This window comes from Myxocyprinus asiaticus, chromosome 40 (assembly GCF_019703515.2).
Source record: "Myxocyprinus asiaticus isolate MX2 ecotype Aquarium Trade chromosome 40, UBuf_Myxa_2, whole genome shotgun sequence".
Classification (NCBI taxonomy): domain Eukaryota; kingdom Metazoa; phylum Chordata; class Actinopteri; order Cypriniformes; family Catostomidae; genus Myxocyprinus; species Myxocyprinus asiaticus.
The window spans coordinates 40,122,234-40,137,128 of NC_059383.1; the positions used below are offsets into that span (position 1 = coordinate 40,122,234).

At 38.8% G+C, this 14,895-nt stretch overlaps 1 protein-coding gene across 1 annotated transcript in view; it reads right to left on the reverse strand.

Annotated features, from left to right (window-relative positions):
- Positions 1–14,895, reverse strand: part of LOC127430817 (endoplasmic reticulum metallopeptidase 1) — a 30,973-nt gene that overhangs the window by 11,799 nt on the left and 4,279 nt on the right. Inside the window, exons 3-8 of the mRNA XM_051680917.1 lie at positions 11,954–12,081; positions 11,054–11,159; positions 7,553–7,699; positions 7,331–7,423; positions 6,996–7,208; positions 3,799–4,019 (exon numbers count right to left, since the gene is read on the reverse strand). Coding sequence (XP_051536877.1) covers positions 3,799–4,019; positions 6,996–7,208; positions 7,331–7,423; positions 7,553–7,699; positions 11,054–11,159; positions 11,954–12,081 — 908 coding nt within the window. The remainder of the gene's footprint in view (positions 1–3,798; positions 4,020–6,995; positions 7,209–7,330; positions 7,424–7,552; positions 7,700–11,053; positions 11,160–11,953; positions 12,082–14,895) is intronic.

Sequence of the window (14,895 nt, forward strand, 5' to 3'; positions counted from 1 at the left end):
AGCAATATAATAAAAGATATCAATATTCAATCCATAGTTACAGTTATCAGTATCAACTCTTCTGTGAAATACTATAAATCATTCAACTAACTATAGGTTGTTTATGGTTGCCAAGCACACTTATATAGAACATTTTACAACAGCTTCAAACACCACTCATCCAATCAGAATTCGGTTATTCTGTAGAACTAGATGTTTTACTGTAGTGATTGTACCGCAGTATCTGTCAGCTGAATGATGCTTCACTTCAGGAACTGTCTGATAAGTTAGTCAATAGTAATTGGATATGGATAAAGACCCCGGGCAACATTCACAGAACACAGCCGTGCGTGACGTGTGATGTTGTCAAAGCAACGCTGGTGGAAATGATTGATAAGGTGACACAACAAACCAATTAGAAAACTGAAGCGAAACAATTTCAAGTGACTTTAGGCATAAAAACTGGACACTTAATAACTGACCCTTTCAGACTGGCATGTGGTGTTTCAAAGACATCTATGGCAAGCCCAATTTATTTTTAATCATTCACAGGATATGAATTGTTGACATCAACAATTCAAGTTTCACTAGTTAAAATGCAAATTCTGGGGGGGGGGGGGGGGGTGGTTTCCCCTTTTTCACCCAATTTGGAATTCCCAATGCGCTCTAAGTCCTCGTGGTGGCGTAGTGACTCGTCTCAATCCGGGAGGCGGAGGACGAATCCCAGCTGCCTCCGCGTCTGAGACCGTCAATCCGCGCATCTTATCACGTGGCTTGTTGAGCGCGTTGCCACGGAGACGTAGCACGTGTTGAGGCTTCGTGCTATTCTCCGCGGCATCCACGCACAACTCACCACGCGCCCCACTGAGAACGAACCAAATTATAGTGACCACGAGGACGTTACCCCATGTGACTCTAACCTCCCTAGCAACCGGGCCAATTTGGTTGCTTAGGAGACCTGGCTGGAGTCACTCAGCATGCCCTGGATTTGAACTAGTGAACTCCAGGGGTGATAGCCAGCGTCTTTTTCCACTGAGCTACCCAGACCCCAGAATGCAAATTCTTTATATTTATATTAAAGTGCTAATTTATTTATATCAGCAACTGCATTTCCACTTGTAAAAAGGTTCATTCTTGATATCAAAATTGAATTTTAACTAGTAAAAGACATAAATTTTTATATCTGTAACTGCATTTGCACTAGTAGAACTTCACAATGATCTGCGATTCACTCCACTCCATTTTTTAATTCTTTTATTATAACTAGAGAAAATGCTCATTTTTGATCTCTGTAAATTTATTTCAACATGTTAGATTCAGTATTTCAGATATCTGGAAATGGATTTCAGATATCAACAAATTGGACAGTAATTAAGGATATCTAAAAGTGCTTTTTTACTAGTTACAATCACATTACAGAAATTAACATTGCCACTATTGAAAATCAAATTACTAATATCAAAAATGAGCATTTTTACTAGCTGATAACAGTAATGGACATTTAGTAACAATGTAATTATTGATCTCAAAAATTATGTTTTTACTAGTAAGAAGTGAACTGCTTATTGTGAAACTGTAATTTCAACTTGCAATAAAATTAATTTTAGATATCCATAATAGCATTTAGAACAGGAGTGAACAACAGGTCATTGTGAAATTTTACTTCAGAATTCAAGAATGCAGATAACAAGAATGACAGTTTTTACTTGAAATAATGTGCATTTTTGTGAGTGATGTCATTTTGTGCATTTGTACAAGTGCAAATGTAATTACTGCTAAAAAAAAAAAAAGAAAAAAGATTAGCACTTTTACTAGTAGTAATTACATTCCTGATATCAAGAATTTGCATTTATCTAGTAAAAATTGAATTGTTGATATCAACAATTCATATCACGTGGATGGTTAAAAGTTAATTCGGCTTGCCATAGACATCCTGCAATATACAGTGCATTCACAGCGCTTCACTTTTTCCACATTTTGTTATGTTACAGCCTTATTCCACAATGGATTAAATTCATTATTTTCCTCAAAATTCTACAAACAATACCCCATAATGACAACGTGAAAGAAGTTTGTTTACCTTTGCAAATGTATTAAAAAAAAAAAAAAAAAAAAATCACATCTACATAAGTATTCACAGCCTTTGCCATGACACTCAAAATTGAGCTCAGGTGCATCCTGTTTCCACTGATCATCCTTGAGATGTTTCTACAACTTGATTGGAGTCCACCTGTGGTAAATTCAGTCGATTGGACATGATTTGGAAAGGCACACACCTGTCTATATAAGGTCCCACAGTTAACAGTGCATGTCAGAGCACAAACCAAGCCATGAAGTCCAAGGAATTGTCTGTAGACCTCCGAGACAGGATTGTATCGAGGCACAGATATGGGGAAGGGTACAGAAACATTTCTGCAGCATTGAAGGTCCCAATGAGCACAGTGGCCTCCATCATCCGTAAATGGAAGAAGTTTGGAACTACCAGGACTCTTCCTAGAGCTGGCCGCCCGGCCAAACTGAGTGATCGGGGGAGAAGGGCCTTAGTCAGGGAGGTGACCAAGAACCCGATGGTCACTCTGACAGAGCTCCAGCGTTTCTCTGTTGAGAGAGGAGAACCTTCCAGAAGAACAACCATCTCTGCAGCACTCCACCAATCAGGCCTGTATGGTAGAGTGGCCAGACGGAAGCCACTCCTCAGTAAAAGGCACACGACAGCCCACCTGGAGTTTGCCAAAAGGCACCTGAAGGACTCTCAGACCATGAAAAACAAAGATTGAACTCTTTGGCCTGAATGGCAAGCGTCATGTCTGGAGGAAACCAGGCACCGCTCATCACCTGGCCAATACCATCACTACAGTGAAGCATGGTGGTGGCAGCATCATGCTGTGGGGATGTTTTCAGTGGCAGGAACTGGGAGACTAGTCAGGATTGAGGGAAAGATGAATGCAGCAATGTACAGAGACATCCTTGATGAAAACCTGCTCCAGAGCACTCTGGACCTCAGACTGGGGTGAAGGTTCATCTTCCAACAGGACAACGACCCTAAGCACACAGCCAAGATAACAAAGGAGTGGCTCCGGGACAACTCTGTGAATGTCCTTGAGTGGCCCAGCCAGAGCCCAGACTTGAACCCGATTGAACATCTCTGGAGAGATCTGAAAATGGCTGTGCACCGACGCTCCCCATCCAACCTGATGGAGCTTGAGAGGTCCTGCAAAGAAGAATGGGAGAAACTGCCCAAAAATAGGTGTGCCAAGCTTGTAGCATCATACTCAAAAAGACTTGAGGCTGTAATTTGTGCCAAAGGTGCTTCAACAAAGTATTGAGCAAAGGCTGTGAATACTTATGTACATGTGATTTTTTATTTTTTTTTATTTTTAATAAATTTGCAAAGATTTCAAACAAACTTCTTTCACGTTGTCATTATGGGGTATTGTTTGTAGAATTTTGAGGAAAATAATGAATTTAATCCATTTTGGAATAAGGCCGTAACATAACAAAATGTGGAAAAAGTGAAGCGCTGTGAATACTTTCCGGATGCACTGTATTTGGACATTAAACTTCCTCTACCCCTAAAACGGTACCCTGACAGTCATAGAGCTTTCTAAAAATCACAAGCTCCAATCTGATTGGCTGACAGTACAATGAGCACTTCTGAAAAATAACTAGTCACTGGATGAAGTTTGAAGACATCAAAAGTTTCACAGATACTCAAGAGTTTTTTTCGAGGCAGAACAGCTGATATCAGGTGATTTTGACAACTCATCATTAAAGATAAATTGTGTTTTATTATGTGGTGTATTTTGTCCCGTGACTCACCCCGTAGAACAGGTTCTTGGCCAGCGTGTGTATCAGAATGATCTTGCCGATGGCAGCAGATCCATACAGACAGACGGAGGCGTAGAATTGACTGTACCAGAACATGGAGCGACCCATCAACGTCACCAGCAAAGACACGATAAGAACCGTCAACAGAGTGACGAACCAACTCAAAACCGTCACACCCGTCGCATACAGCAGCTCACGGATGTACCGCCCACCTGCAGCGAGACAGAGACATGACACATTTATTTTTATAATAACCATAAAAGTTTTTTTGTAAAATGTTATGAGTCTTGAGAATTGATAATAAAATAATAATACAAAAAAAAATTTTTTTCCTACATTTCAGGGGGTTATAGAACTTTATTTTAATCTCTGCTCTATAAAATAATTTGAATAACATTTAACCTCCATCCGCAAATGGACTAATAGGAACTGATGATATATAATTATTGTTTCAATCGGTTTTTGGCGTTGATAATTGCTTTTTGGATCTTTCGGTTATCTGCAAAAATCTATGCTGATAGTTCCTGTTTTTTCCCCTCATCAATTAACCTCATCTGGTGAAATCAGAATATAAAAACTCTTCACCTCACAAACATCTAGGGCATAAAAAGCTTAACGTGTTAAATACTTACATTTAGACCATTGTACAGGGGCCCAGTCTCCGGTGTATTGCAGGCTTGTTTATAGTTAAAAGTCCCACGATATGCACAAAATCTTCATTCTTCTGGTTATTATTGGGATTTTGGTTGCACAATAAGCTGCTTTTGGGATTGTCTTAATTTTGGACTCTTGCAGCCTCAATGTCATTGCCCTTCATTGTAAAGAAAGACATTTTTGACCATTCCATAAATCGGCTGATTAATCGGCTATCTGCCTTTTCCACCACCTTAGTCATCGGTATCAACAAAATCCACTTTCGGTCAACCACTAGTGCAAATAGTAAACTACTCCACCAATTAACAAAAGAAAATTATAGATTTATAGTTTATACATATTATCTTTTTTTGCATGCAGTACATCAAATTTAGATTTTATAGATTTTCAACTGTACACTGAAACGTTTTGATGCCTCTTTTTACTATAGAATTATATGTTAAATTAATAAACCAATGCCAAAAGTTGATGCAATTTAACTTGATGTATATCTGGTATATATTATATATATCTATATCTATCTATATATCTATATATATCTATAAGGGAAAACAAAATCCAAACCTACATGGCCCTGTGTGAAAAAGTGTTTGCCCCACCTGTTAAAACATAACTTAACTGTGGTTTATCACACCCGAGTTCAATTTCTCTAGCCACACCCAGGCCTGATTACTGCCACACCTGTTCTCAATCAAGAAATCACTTAAATAGGACCTGCCTGACAAAGTGAAGTAGACCAAAAGATCTTCAAAAGCTAGACATCATGCCGAGATCCAAAGAAATTCAGGAACAAATGAGAAAGAAAGTAATTGAGATCTATCAGTCTGGAAAAGGTTATAAAGCCATTTCTAAAGCTTTGGGACTCCAGAGAACCACAGTGAGAGCCATTATCCACAAATGGCGAAAACATGGAACAGTGGTGAACCTTCCCAGGAGTGGCCGGCCGACCAAAATTACCCCAAGAGCGCAGCGACGACTCATCCAAGAGGTCACAAAAGACCCCACAACAACATCCAAAGAACTGCAGGCCTCACTTGCCTCAGTTAAGGTCAGTGTTCATGACTCCACCATAAGAAAGAGACTGGGCAAAAATGGCCTGCATGGCAGAGTTCCAAGACGAAAACCACTGCTGAGCAAAAAGAACATTAAGGCTCGTCTCATTTTTGCCAGAAAACATCTTGATGATCCCCAAGACTTTTGGGAAAATACTCGGTGGACTGACGAGACAAAGGTTGAACTTTTTGGAAGGTGTGTGTCCCATTACATCTGGCGTAAAAGTAACACCGCATTTCAGAAAAAGAACATCATACCAACAGTAAAATGTGGTGGTGGTAGTGTGATGGTCTAGGGCTGTTTTGCTGCTTCAGGACCTGGAAGACTTGCTGTGATAAATGGAACCATGAATTCTGCTGTCTACCAAAAAATCCTGAAGGAGAATGTCCGGCCATCTGTTCGTGACCTCAAGCTGAAGCGAACTTGGGTTCTGCAGCAGGACAATGATCCAAAACACACCAGCAAGTCCACCTCTGAATGGCTGAAGAAAAACAAAATGAAGACTTTGGAGTGGCCTAGTCAAAGTCCTGACCTGAATCCTATTGAGATGCTGTGGCATGACCTTAAAAAAGCAGTTCATGCTCGAAAACCCTCCAATGTGGCTGAATTACAACAATTCTGCAAAGATGAGTGGGCCAAAATTCCTCCACAGCGCTGTAAAAGACTCATTGCAAGTTATCGCAAACGCTTGATTGCAGTTGTTGCTGCTAAGGGTGGCCCAACCAGTTATTAGGTTTAGGGGGCAAACACTTTTTCACACAGGGCCATGTAGGTTTGGATTTTGTTTTCCCTTAATAATAACAACCTTCATTTAAAAACTGCATTTTGTGTTTACTTGTGTTATCTTTGACTAATATTTAAACTTGTTTGATGATCTGAAACATTTAAGTGTGACAAACATGCAAAAAAATAAGAAATCAGGAAGGGGGCAAACACTTTTTCACACCACTGTATATATACTTTTTTTTTTTTTTTTTTTTTGAAATTTTTTTTTATGGTAATTTTGTGAAATATGTGAAAATATTTAAATAAATATTCCGTGTTCAATACAAGTTAAGCTCAATCAACAGCAAAAAAAAAAAAAGTAAAAATGTGTGTTCCAGTGACACACTTACAATGGAAGTCAATGGGGTCAATAATCTGTAAACATTAAAATACTCACTGTTTCAAAAGTATAGACACAAGACATAAACAATATGTGTGTTAACATTATATTAGTGTGATAAAATCACTTACTAACCACATCTGTGTAAAGTTATAGCCAATTTTACAACAGAAGAATTAATGTAAGTGCTTTTATAAAATTATAATCTTCACATTTCTGTCTTTAAACCCTCCAAAAAGTTACCCCATTGACTTCCATTGTAAGTGTCTCACTGGAACACAGATTTGTGGTAATCAACATTATGCCACAAATGCTGTCAAATGTACACACAATAATACATTTTTTCACTATGTCATTCTGTCTACCGCACACTTACCCACATTGCTAGGCAGCATGCACTTCTTGCCCAGGTAGATGAGGGTTGCCACGGCAGCCATGTAGTTTAAAATGGTACCGACTTGTGCAGGGTACGCCACCACCATCACGCCCAGTACATCGAAGAAAACCATGTTGCCATGGCGGTATTCAGAAGAGTTGCCCAGTTCCTCTGACATCACCAGGTGTTTGAGCACAGACAGGATGTTGTCACCTGTAGCAATGTAAATGTTACACATTCATTTAAACATAAATACTTTTTAGTCTTTGATTCTGTGGAAATGCAGCATCGGAGTCGCTTTGCTGTTGTCATGATAGTTTTAGAAAGCGTCTCACCTGCTCTCTGGATGGAGTCGGTGTGGATGCGGTCTGGAGTGTCATATTTAGTGTGGTAGATGAAACCGTTTTCTATAAACGCAAGATCTATTCCTACACAACACAATGAGAGAAGAAAACATTGTTACGGTGAAATTACATAAATGAACAAACACTCTCATTAACACTTGACAAGTGTCTGAAAATGTGAGACTTCGCATTCTCAAAGTGTGTATGGTATACCAGGAATATTCCCAAAATCCCTGTAGATTCTGAAGTCTGTGTCCGAGGGAATAACGCCACTCTGGAACACTTCCTGTCCGACCACTGACGCGAACGGATGAACAGCAGCACGGACATACGCCTGAACCAACCACGGGTTCTCTGGACCTGTTAGACACACACAACTGAGGCTCATCATTTATTTAAGGAATAGTTCACCAAAAAAACATGAAAATTCTCTCATCATTTACTCACCAGCGCTCCGCCGCTACTGAATCCACAGCAAAATACATTCTTTAGTATATAAACTGTACCTGAGTTGTGATCTTGCAGGCTGAATTGAATGCAGTGAGATAAAAAAAGACAGTGTATCGTAAAATAATGGCAGGAAAACGTGACCAGGGCAGCAAATGACTCTTTTGAACCGGTTCTTTTAATGAACACTTCAAAAGACTCAGAAGTCTGAATCACTCTGACGAAATCTTCACTGAATGACTCACTGAATCAGAGCGGTTACTGAATCAACATTTGACTTTGAAGTTGACTTTCAGTAAAGTAGTAAGAGTTGTTTTGTATACTTTGGTGATTCGCGAAACTTAAAACAGTATCGTTACTGACAGGCTGTTTATTCGACAACATGTAGGTTTTATAAAATACATTTATAGCAAGTATTTTTTGCAATATATGATATTATAATTAAAAAATATATATATATATATATATATATATATATATATATATATATATATATATATATATATATATATATATCATACATATACACAGTTTTATTCAAATTAAATATCATTTGTTTCCAAAAATATATTGTACGAGCCATTTGGACAACTTTAATGATACTTTAACCCTTAAATACATACGTGTTTCGCCAAACATTACTACATACTCAGGTCTTCAGCGACCCGGCACTTACTATCACAAATGGATCTACAAAATGCCCAGATAGTGTCAAATCTTTAGAAAACAACAGAATGGAATATACTCTGATATAATGTATTTTTCATATAATCAATAAGACGATGCAACGGACGGGATTCGTTACTTCCACTATGAAATTTCATGAGACAATTGGCTGTCAAACACATATTGAGCTACACAACACACAAGATACACATAAGTTACACATATGTATTTCTCATGCACTTAATGAGTCTAAATAAATAGATGCACAGTTTGCATAATTTCAGAAGTACACCCAAATGACAATTGCCAAATCATACTGTTCATGTGTTAAACTTGCTATAGTTTACTTCCACTAGGGCTAGGTATTGATACAGATTTACTGATTCGAATCCGATTCACAAGCTCTCGATTCGATTCCGATTCACTATGAATTCATGTGGGTTTATTTCAGTTATAAATGTCCCATTTTGCTTACATATAAAATAAATTATCTCCCAGCTATTTTTTCATCATTTGTCATATTTTCGTTTTTTTTCTCTCTTCTTTTTTTATCCCCTTTTCTCCCAATTTTGGAATGCCCAATTCCCACTACTTAGTAGGTCCTCGTGGTGGCACGGTTACTCGCCTCAATCCGGGTGGCGGAGGACAAGTCTCAGTTGCCTCCGCTTCTGCGACCGTCAATCCGTGCATCTTATCACGTGACTCATTGTGCATGACACCGCGGAGACTCACAGCATGTGGAGGCTCATGCTACTCTCCACGATCCACACACAACTTACCACACGCCCCATTGAGAGCGAGAACCACTAATCACGACCACGAGGAGGTTACCTCATGTGACTCTACCCTCCCTAGCAACCGGGCCAATTTTGTTGCTTAGGAGACCTGGCTGGAGTCACTCAGCACACCCTCGACTGCCAAATATATACATTTTAGTCGCATAGTGTGAAATTTGGTTGCAAATGTGAGTGATTTCCCCTCGTTGTAGTGGAGGGTTGCGCATGCTATGGGGGTGCTTGAGGATGCCAAGCACCCTCAAACGAACGCTGGTGCACCCTCACTTGAATAGGGAATATTGAACATTGGAAAATCCGCAAGTCTGATGGGGTGGTAGTCAGCGTCAATACTCGCTGAGCTACCCAGCTTTTTAAAAATTAACAAATCCATGTATTCCATCAATAAAAATGACATTATATTGCATATATTATATTTTGTTACATGTTTATTGTTTAATGCATAATTTGTACTAGTATTTACACTGATTTGTAGAACGTGCTAAAAAATGGTACTGTCTCTTTAAGAAACCCGGCAGTTCTGTAAAGCGCATCTGTAAATGAGCGCATATTAACGAGAGAGACTCGAATGGCATCTTAACTGCATCCGTGCTATGCGTGATTAGAATTAAATGCTTTTTTGTTGTTTTTGATCAACAACTGACAGTAATGAACAGAAAGGGTATTAAAAGTGATATTATTCAATGACAAATGGGTGCTATGGATCTCGTCTTTGGACACGGAACAAATCAAAACAAACTTTTACTCTCAACACGCAGTGAAAGGATCTCGCTGCTGAATAATCCACCACTATACTACACAATCACTGCTGAGTGAAATGTAAACACATACCAACCAGTTGCCAAATATATACATTTTAGTCGCATAGCGTGAAATTTGGTTGCAAATGCGAGCGATTTCCTCACGTTGTAGTGGAGGGTTGCAGAATCAGTATCTAGATCGTTTAAATGAAGATGGCGATGCATCAGAAAATCTGTATTTTTACCCACCCCTAACTTTCACGTTGCTTCTTCATAAATGTAAATCAAGTCAATCACTGATACAACAGCGCCACCTTGAGTAAGGAATAGCATGCATAATATGTATGTGTTTATACACGCATATGGATACTGATAATTCACCACTGTCACACAGAAAATCAACATGATATAATATTTATTTGTATGAATAATTGTCTTGGAATAAACAAAGAAATATACATCCCGTGATAGTAAACAGTAAACTTATACTGAATTAATCACAAAAATATGATGGAAGCGCAAGAAAAAGCGACACTATTACATATCTTGGGCCTTTAATGACCCTATACACTTTTGGAAAATAAGTCGTAATAAAAATATTTTTTTGTTGCAATTTTACCTATTTTTTTGGTTACACTATTCAGAAGAGAAAGTTTGATGAATACTAAAGAGTTGTGGGCATAACTCCAAAAAATAGATGAGGTACAGGAGGTTGGAATGAGGTTCTGGGTCACTAATGACCCGATGTATGCATTAAAGGGTTAAATGTTCTTTTTAGTTATTTTTGGAGTTTGGCAGCCCCTGATCACTGTAAGCTTTCATTATATGGAAAAGTGCAGCGTGAACATTCTGCATAACATCTACAAGTCATTTGGGTTTGGAACAACATGAGGGTGAGTAAATGATGACACAATTGTCATTTTTGGCTGAACTGTTCCTTTAATTAAATAAAACACAAATCACACACATTCAGCTCAAAATAGAAAACGGTGTCAGATTATTTATGTACCTGTCTGAAAGACCCCCTACTTCACAAACAAACACACACACATATATGTATTATTTACCTGTCTGAAACACCACCTCTTTCCCGCCCACACCTGCAGCCTCCAGATTCACAAAAGCTCGAACCTGCTGAGCCCAGCGATGCTGGGTAATAAAGCCATGACTCGCCTGACAGAGAGAGAGACAGACAACAATTTTATTTATCTAAGTGTAATACATGATGTGCATTATAATTGTACTCTACAAATTTTATCTATATATATCATAGTTTTTTGCATAATTATAATGAGCATTTGGGAGATAAATGTGCTTAAATGTCACTAAAATACTGTCACAATGCCAAAAGTCTTAATGGAACAGTTCACCCAAAAATGACAGTTCTCCCATCATTTGCTCACCCTTATGCCGTCTCAAACTCGTCTGACTTTATGACTCGTATGAAGCCTTTTTGAAGGATGTATGAGATGTTTTTGTCCATTCAATGCAAGTCAATGGGGTCCAAAAATATGAACTAAATTTTTGCATTGTTTCTCACCCAAAACTGATCGTATCACTCCAGAAGACATGGATTAAACCACTGGATTACCTTTATGATGTCTTTATGTGCTTTTTGAAGCTTGGAAGTATCGAACCCCATTGACTTGTATTGTACAGACAAAAACACCTCATATCTCCATCAAAATATCTTCATTTGTGTTCCGCAGAGGAACAAATCATATGAGTTTTAGACGGCATAAAGATGAGTAAATGATGAGAGAATTAGCATTTTTGGAGTGAACTGTTCCTTTAATGGTTCTAAAAATCAGCTTATTTTTCGTTATGCAAATTACAGTTTCAAAATATAACTTTCTTTTTTATTTCCAGCATGCCTGTGTGAATCTGTCATTATTCCATTCATTATATTTATCCACTTTACTGTGACATCACAAATTAATTTATTCGTGCTGTAATCTCTCCCTCACCTGCAGTATGTTTTCCTCTGCGCCGTTAAACAGGAAGATGACCCCGTGTTTGAGTGGCGTGGAGAGATTCACCAGAGAGTGTAAAACCTCCAACATCACCGAGCAGCTCACCGCATCATCACTCGCCCCTGAAACACACACATCTCAATGTGACACACTGTGATTTTGAACACTTTTTCCTTGGTTCTAGAAGTGTATTTCCCACTCAATCTTTCCGTAAAATTTTCAAAAGACTTCTTGAATCAAACCAACCAGCTCTGAGGTGCGTCACAATGTTACAAAGTACTTTCATTTCAAGCAAAAATATATTTGACATTTCAGACAAACATACAAATGCAAGACTGTGAATTGGAAAACTACTGATTCCATGAAGCACTGCAATGAATGTGTGGTTTGACAGGTGTGACATTCAATACTCAGTTTAGAGGGGGCCTCAGCGAGTAAAGACGCTGACTATCAAACCTGGAGTCGCGAGTTCGAATCCAGGGCATGCTGAGTGACTCCAGCCAGGTCTCCTAAGCAACCAAATTGGCACGGTTGCTAGGGAGGGTACAGTCACATGGGGTAACCTCCTCGTGGTCGCTATAATGTGGTTCTCGCTCTCGGTGTGGCGCGTGGTGAGTTGTGCGTGGATGCCGCGGTGGATGGCACACGTGCTAGGTCTCCGCGTTAACATGCTCAACAAGCCACGTGGTAAGATGCGCGGATTGACTTCGAGTGATTGATTGATTCATCCTCCGCCACCCGGATTGAGGCGAGTCACTACGTCATCACGAGGACTTAGAGCGCATTGGGAATTGGGCATTCCAAATTGGGGAGAAAAAGGGAGAAAAAAAAAATTCAATACTCAGTTTAGGAGGTAGACCGATTAATCGGTGCCGATAGTTGCTTTTTGGAACTATCGGTTATTAGCCAAAATCAATGCTGATAGTTGCCAATAATTGTTTCTCTGTTACTGGCGCTGGAAGACTCCAAGTAGCTTTAGCTGCAGCCCGAAGATCTCCACATGGGGGCGGAATCTCCAAAAGAGGGCGACACTTCCACACACGGTTAAGGAAAGTGCATGGCTCTGCCCCTAACCTAACAGGTCCCGCCCCTTTTTGGAGCTCGGCCTGCAGCTACATCCTTCTCAAAGATACTACAGTTAAAACGGCATGTTTCAACAGTGTTACAGCGGCCTCTAGAGGTGAAATAAAACCCATCACTGACGCTTGGTGGGGATTTGCTGTATCTAAATCTTTCATCAGTGACAATATTCATCCATACTTTCATCCTCACTTCAATGCATATTTTGTTATCTTGATTATATAAATCAAGTGTTTTAAATTGAAGCAGAACAGTCTCTAGAATTTACTCAGAATGCTGCCAAAAACACAAAACATCCAGTGAACATCAGTTCTGTGGATGGAAACGTCTTGTTGATGAGAGAGGTCAACAGAGAATGTCCAGACTGGTTTGAACTGATGAAGTCTACGGTAACTCAGATAACCACTCTGTACAATTGTGGCTATTCTGAGATGCGGGTTGGCGCTGTTTTGGTGGCACGAGGGGGACCTAAACAATATTAGGCAGGTGCTTTTAATGTTGTGGCTGATTGGTGTATATATACATATACAGTATATATATTTATATATAAAACCGACCATCCGGTGACCTTATACACTATAAAAAGCTTAATTTGGGTAATACTTAATATAGATCATTGTAACTGAGCCAAGTCTCTGTTATTTCAAAATAAGAGTCCCGAGTGTGTTTCGTGCTTGTTTATAGTTAAAAGTTCTACGTTATGCACCAAATCTTCTTTTTTTTTCCTGATTATTATTGGGATATTGCTTGACCAATAAACTACATCTTGGATTTTTTTTTTACTCTTGTGGCCTCTATGCCTGCACCTCTCATGTTGAAGAAAGACTAAAGTTTTGAACATTTTATAAATCTTTTTTTTTTTAAACATATCGGCCGATTAATCGGTTATCGGCCTTATCCACCACCTTAGTTATTGGCATCGGCAAAGTCTACTATCGGTCGACCTCTAACTCAGATAAAAGATGAAGTTACTAATTAAGGACTTTCTTTATGTACAAGGTTTTGCTCTCTTTGATGTCAGAAAAAAATGTCATTTACAATTTTCATTAAACAATCAGTTTTCTTATCAGCAATAAAAAACAGTTTAAAGAATTTGATCACTCATTTTCTATTTTCATGTAAAATCACAAATCATTCTTGCAACAAATCCTCATCTATGCTAGCCAGCTAGAAAAAAACATTAACTTGGTGACATATTTAAATCAGCAGAATGACCGAATTTTTAATTAAGCATTCATCCATCATCAGCAAATGTTTTGATGTGATTAGCGGACTCTCATGTGTCAAAATCAAACGATTACAGTCTATATTTCTGGTTGAAGCTTGTTTTCTTTTGTGCAATAACTACAGTCAAACACACAAAGACAAACTGGTCCTATATCAGTGCAACAAAGCTCCATTCACTGTTCAAACAAAACACACACACACACACACACACACCCCGAGCTGTTTGCTTTCCCAGTGTTCAATTTCACTTCCTGGTTTTCTGAGCACAACTGACAGTTGAACATGAACCCCCACGAGCATCACTGTTAGTTAGTAAATGAGGCACATTAATGCACACAGACTCTATAGAAACTACCGGTCGCTCACATACAATCAGCAGTCAGACACAAACTCACACGATGATCTGACTTAAAAGAATGCTGACAACAAACCACAATGAAACCAAATACTGCTTTGTCTGATAATTAACACTCATAGCAACACAAACACAACGGAGTCAAAGGTCATGAATGCAGGAATCAGTTAAAAACTCACAAGACACGAATGTGTCAGTAAACAGTCTGATCTAGATCCATAATCGCACAATTGTTTCCTCTAGAGTTTCACAAGAGATGTCAACAATGTCTCAA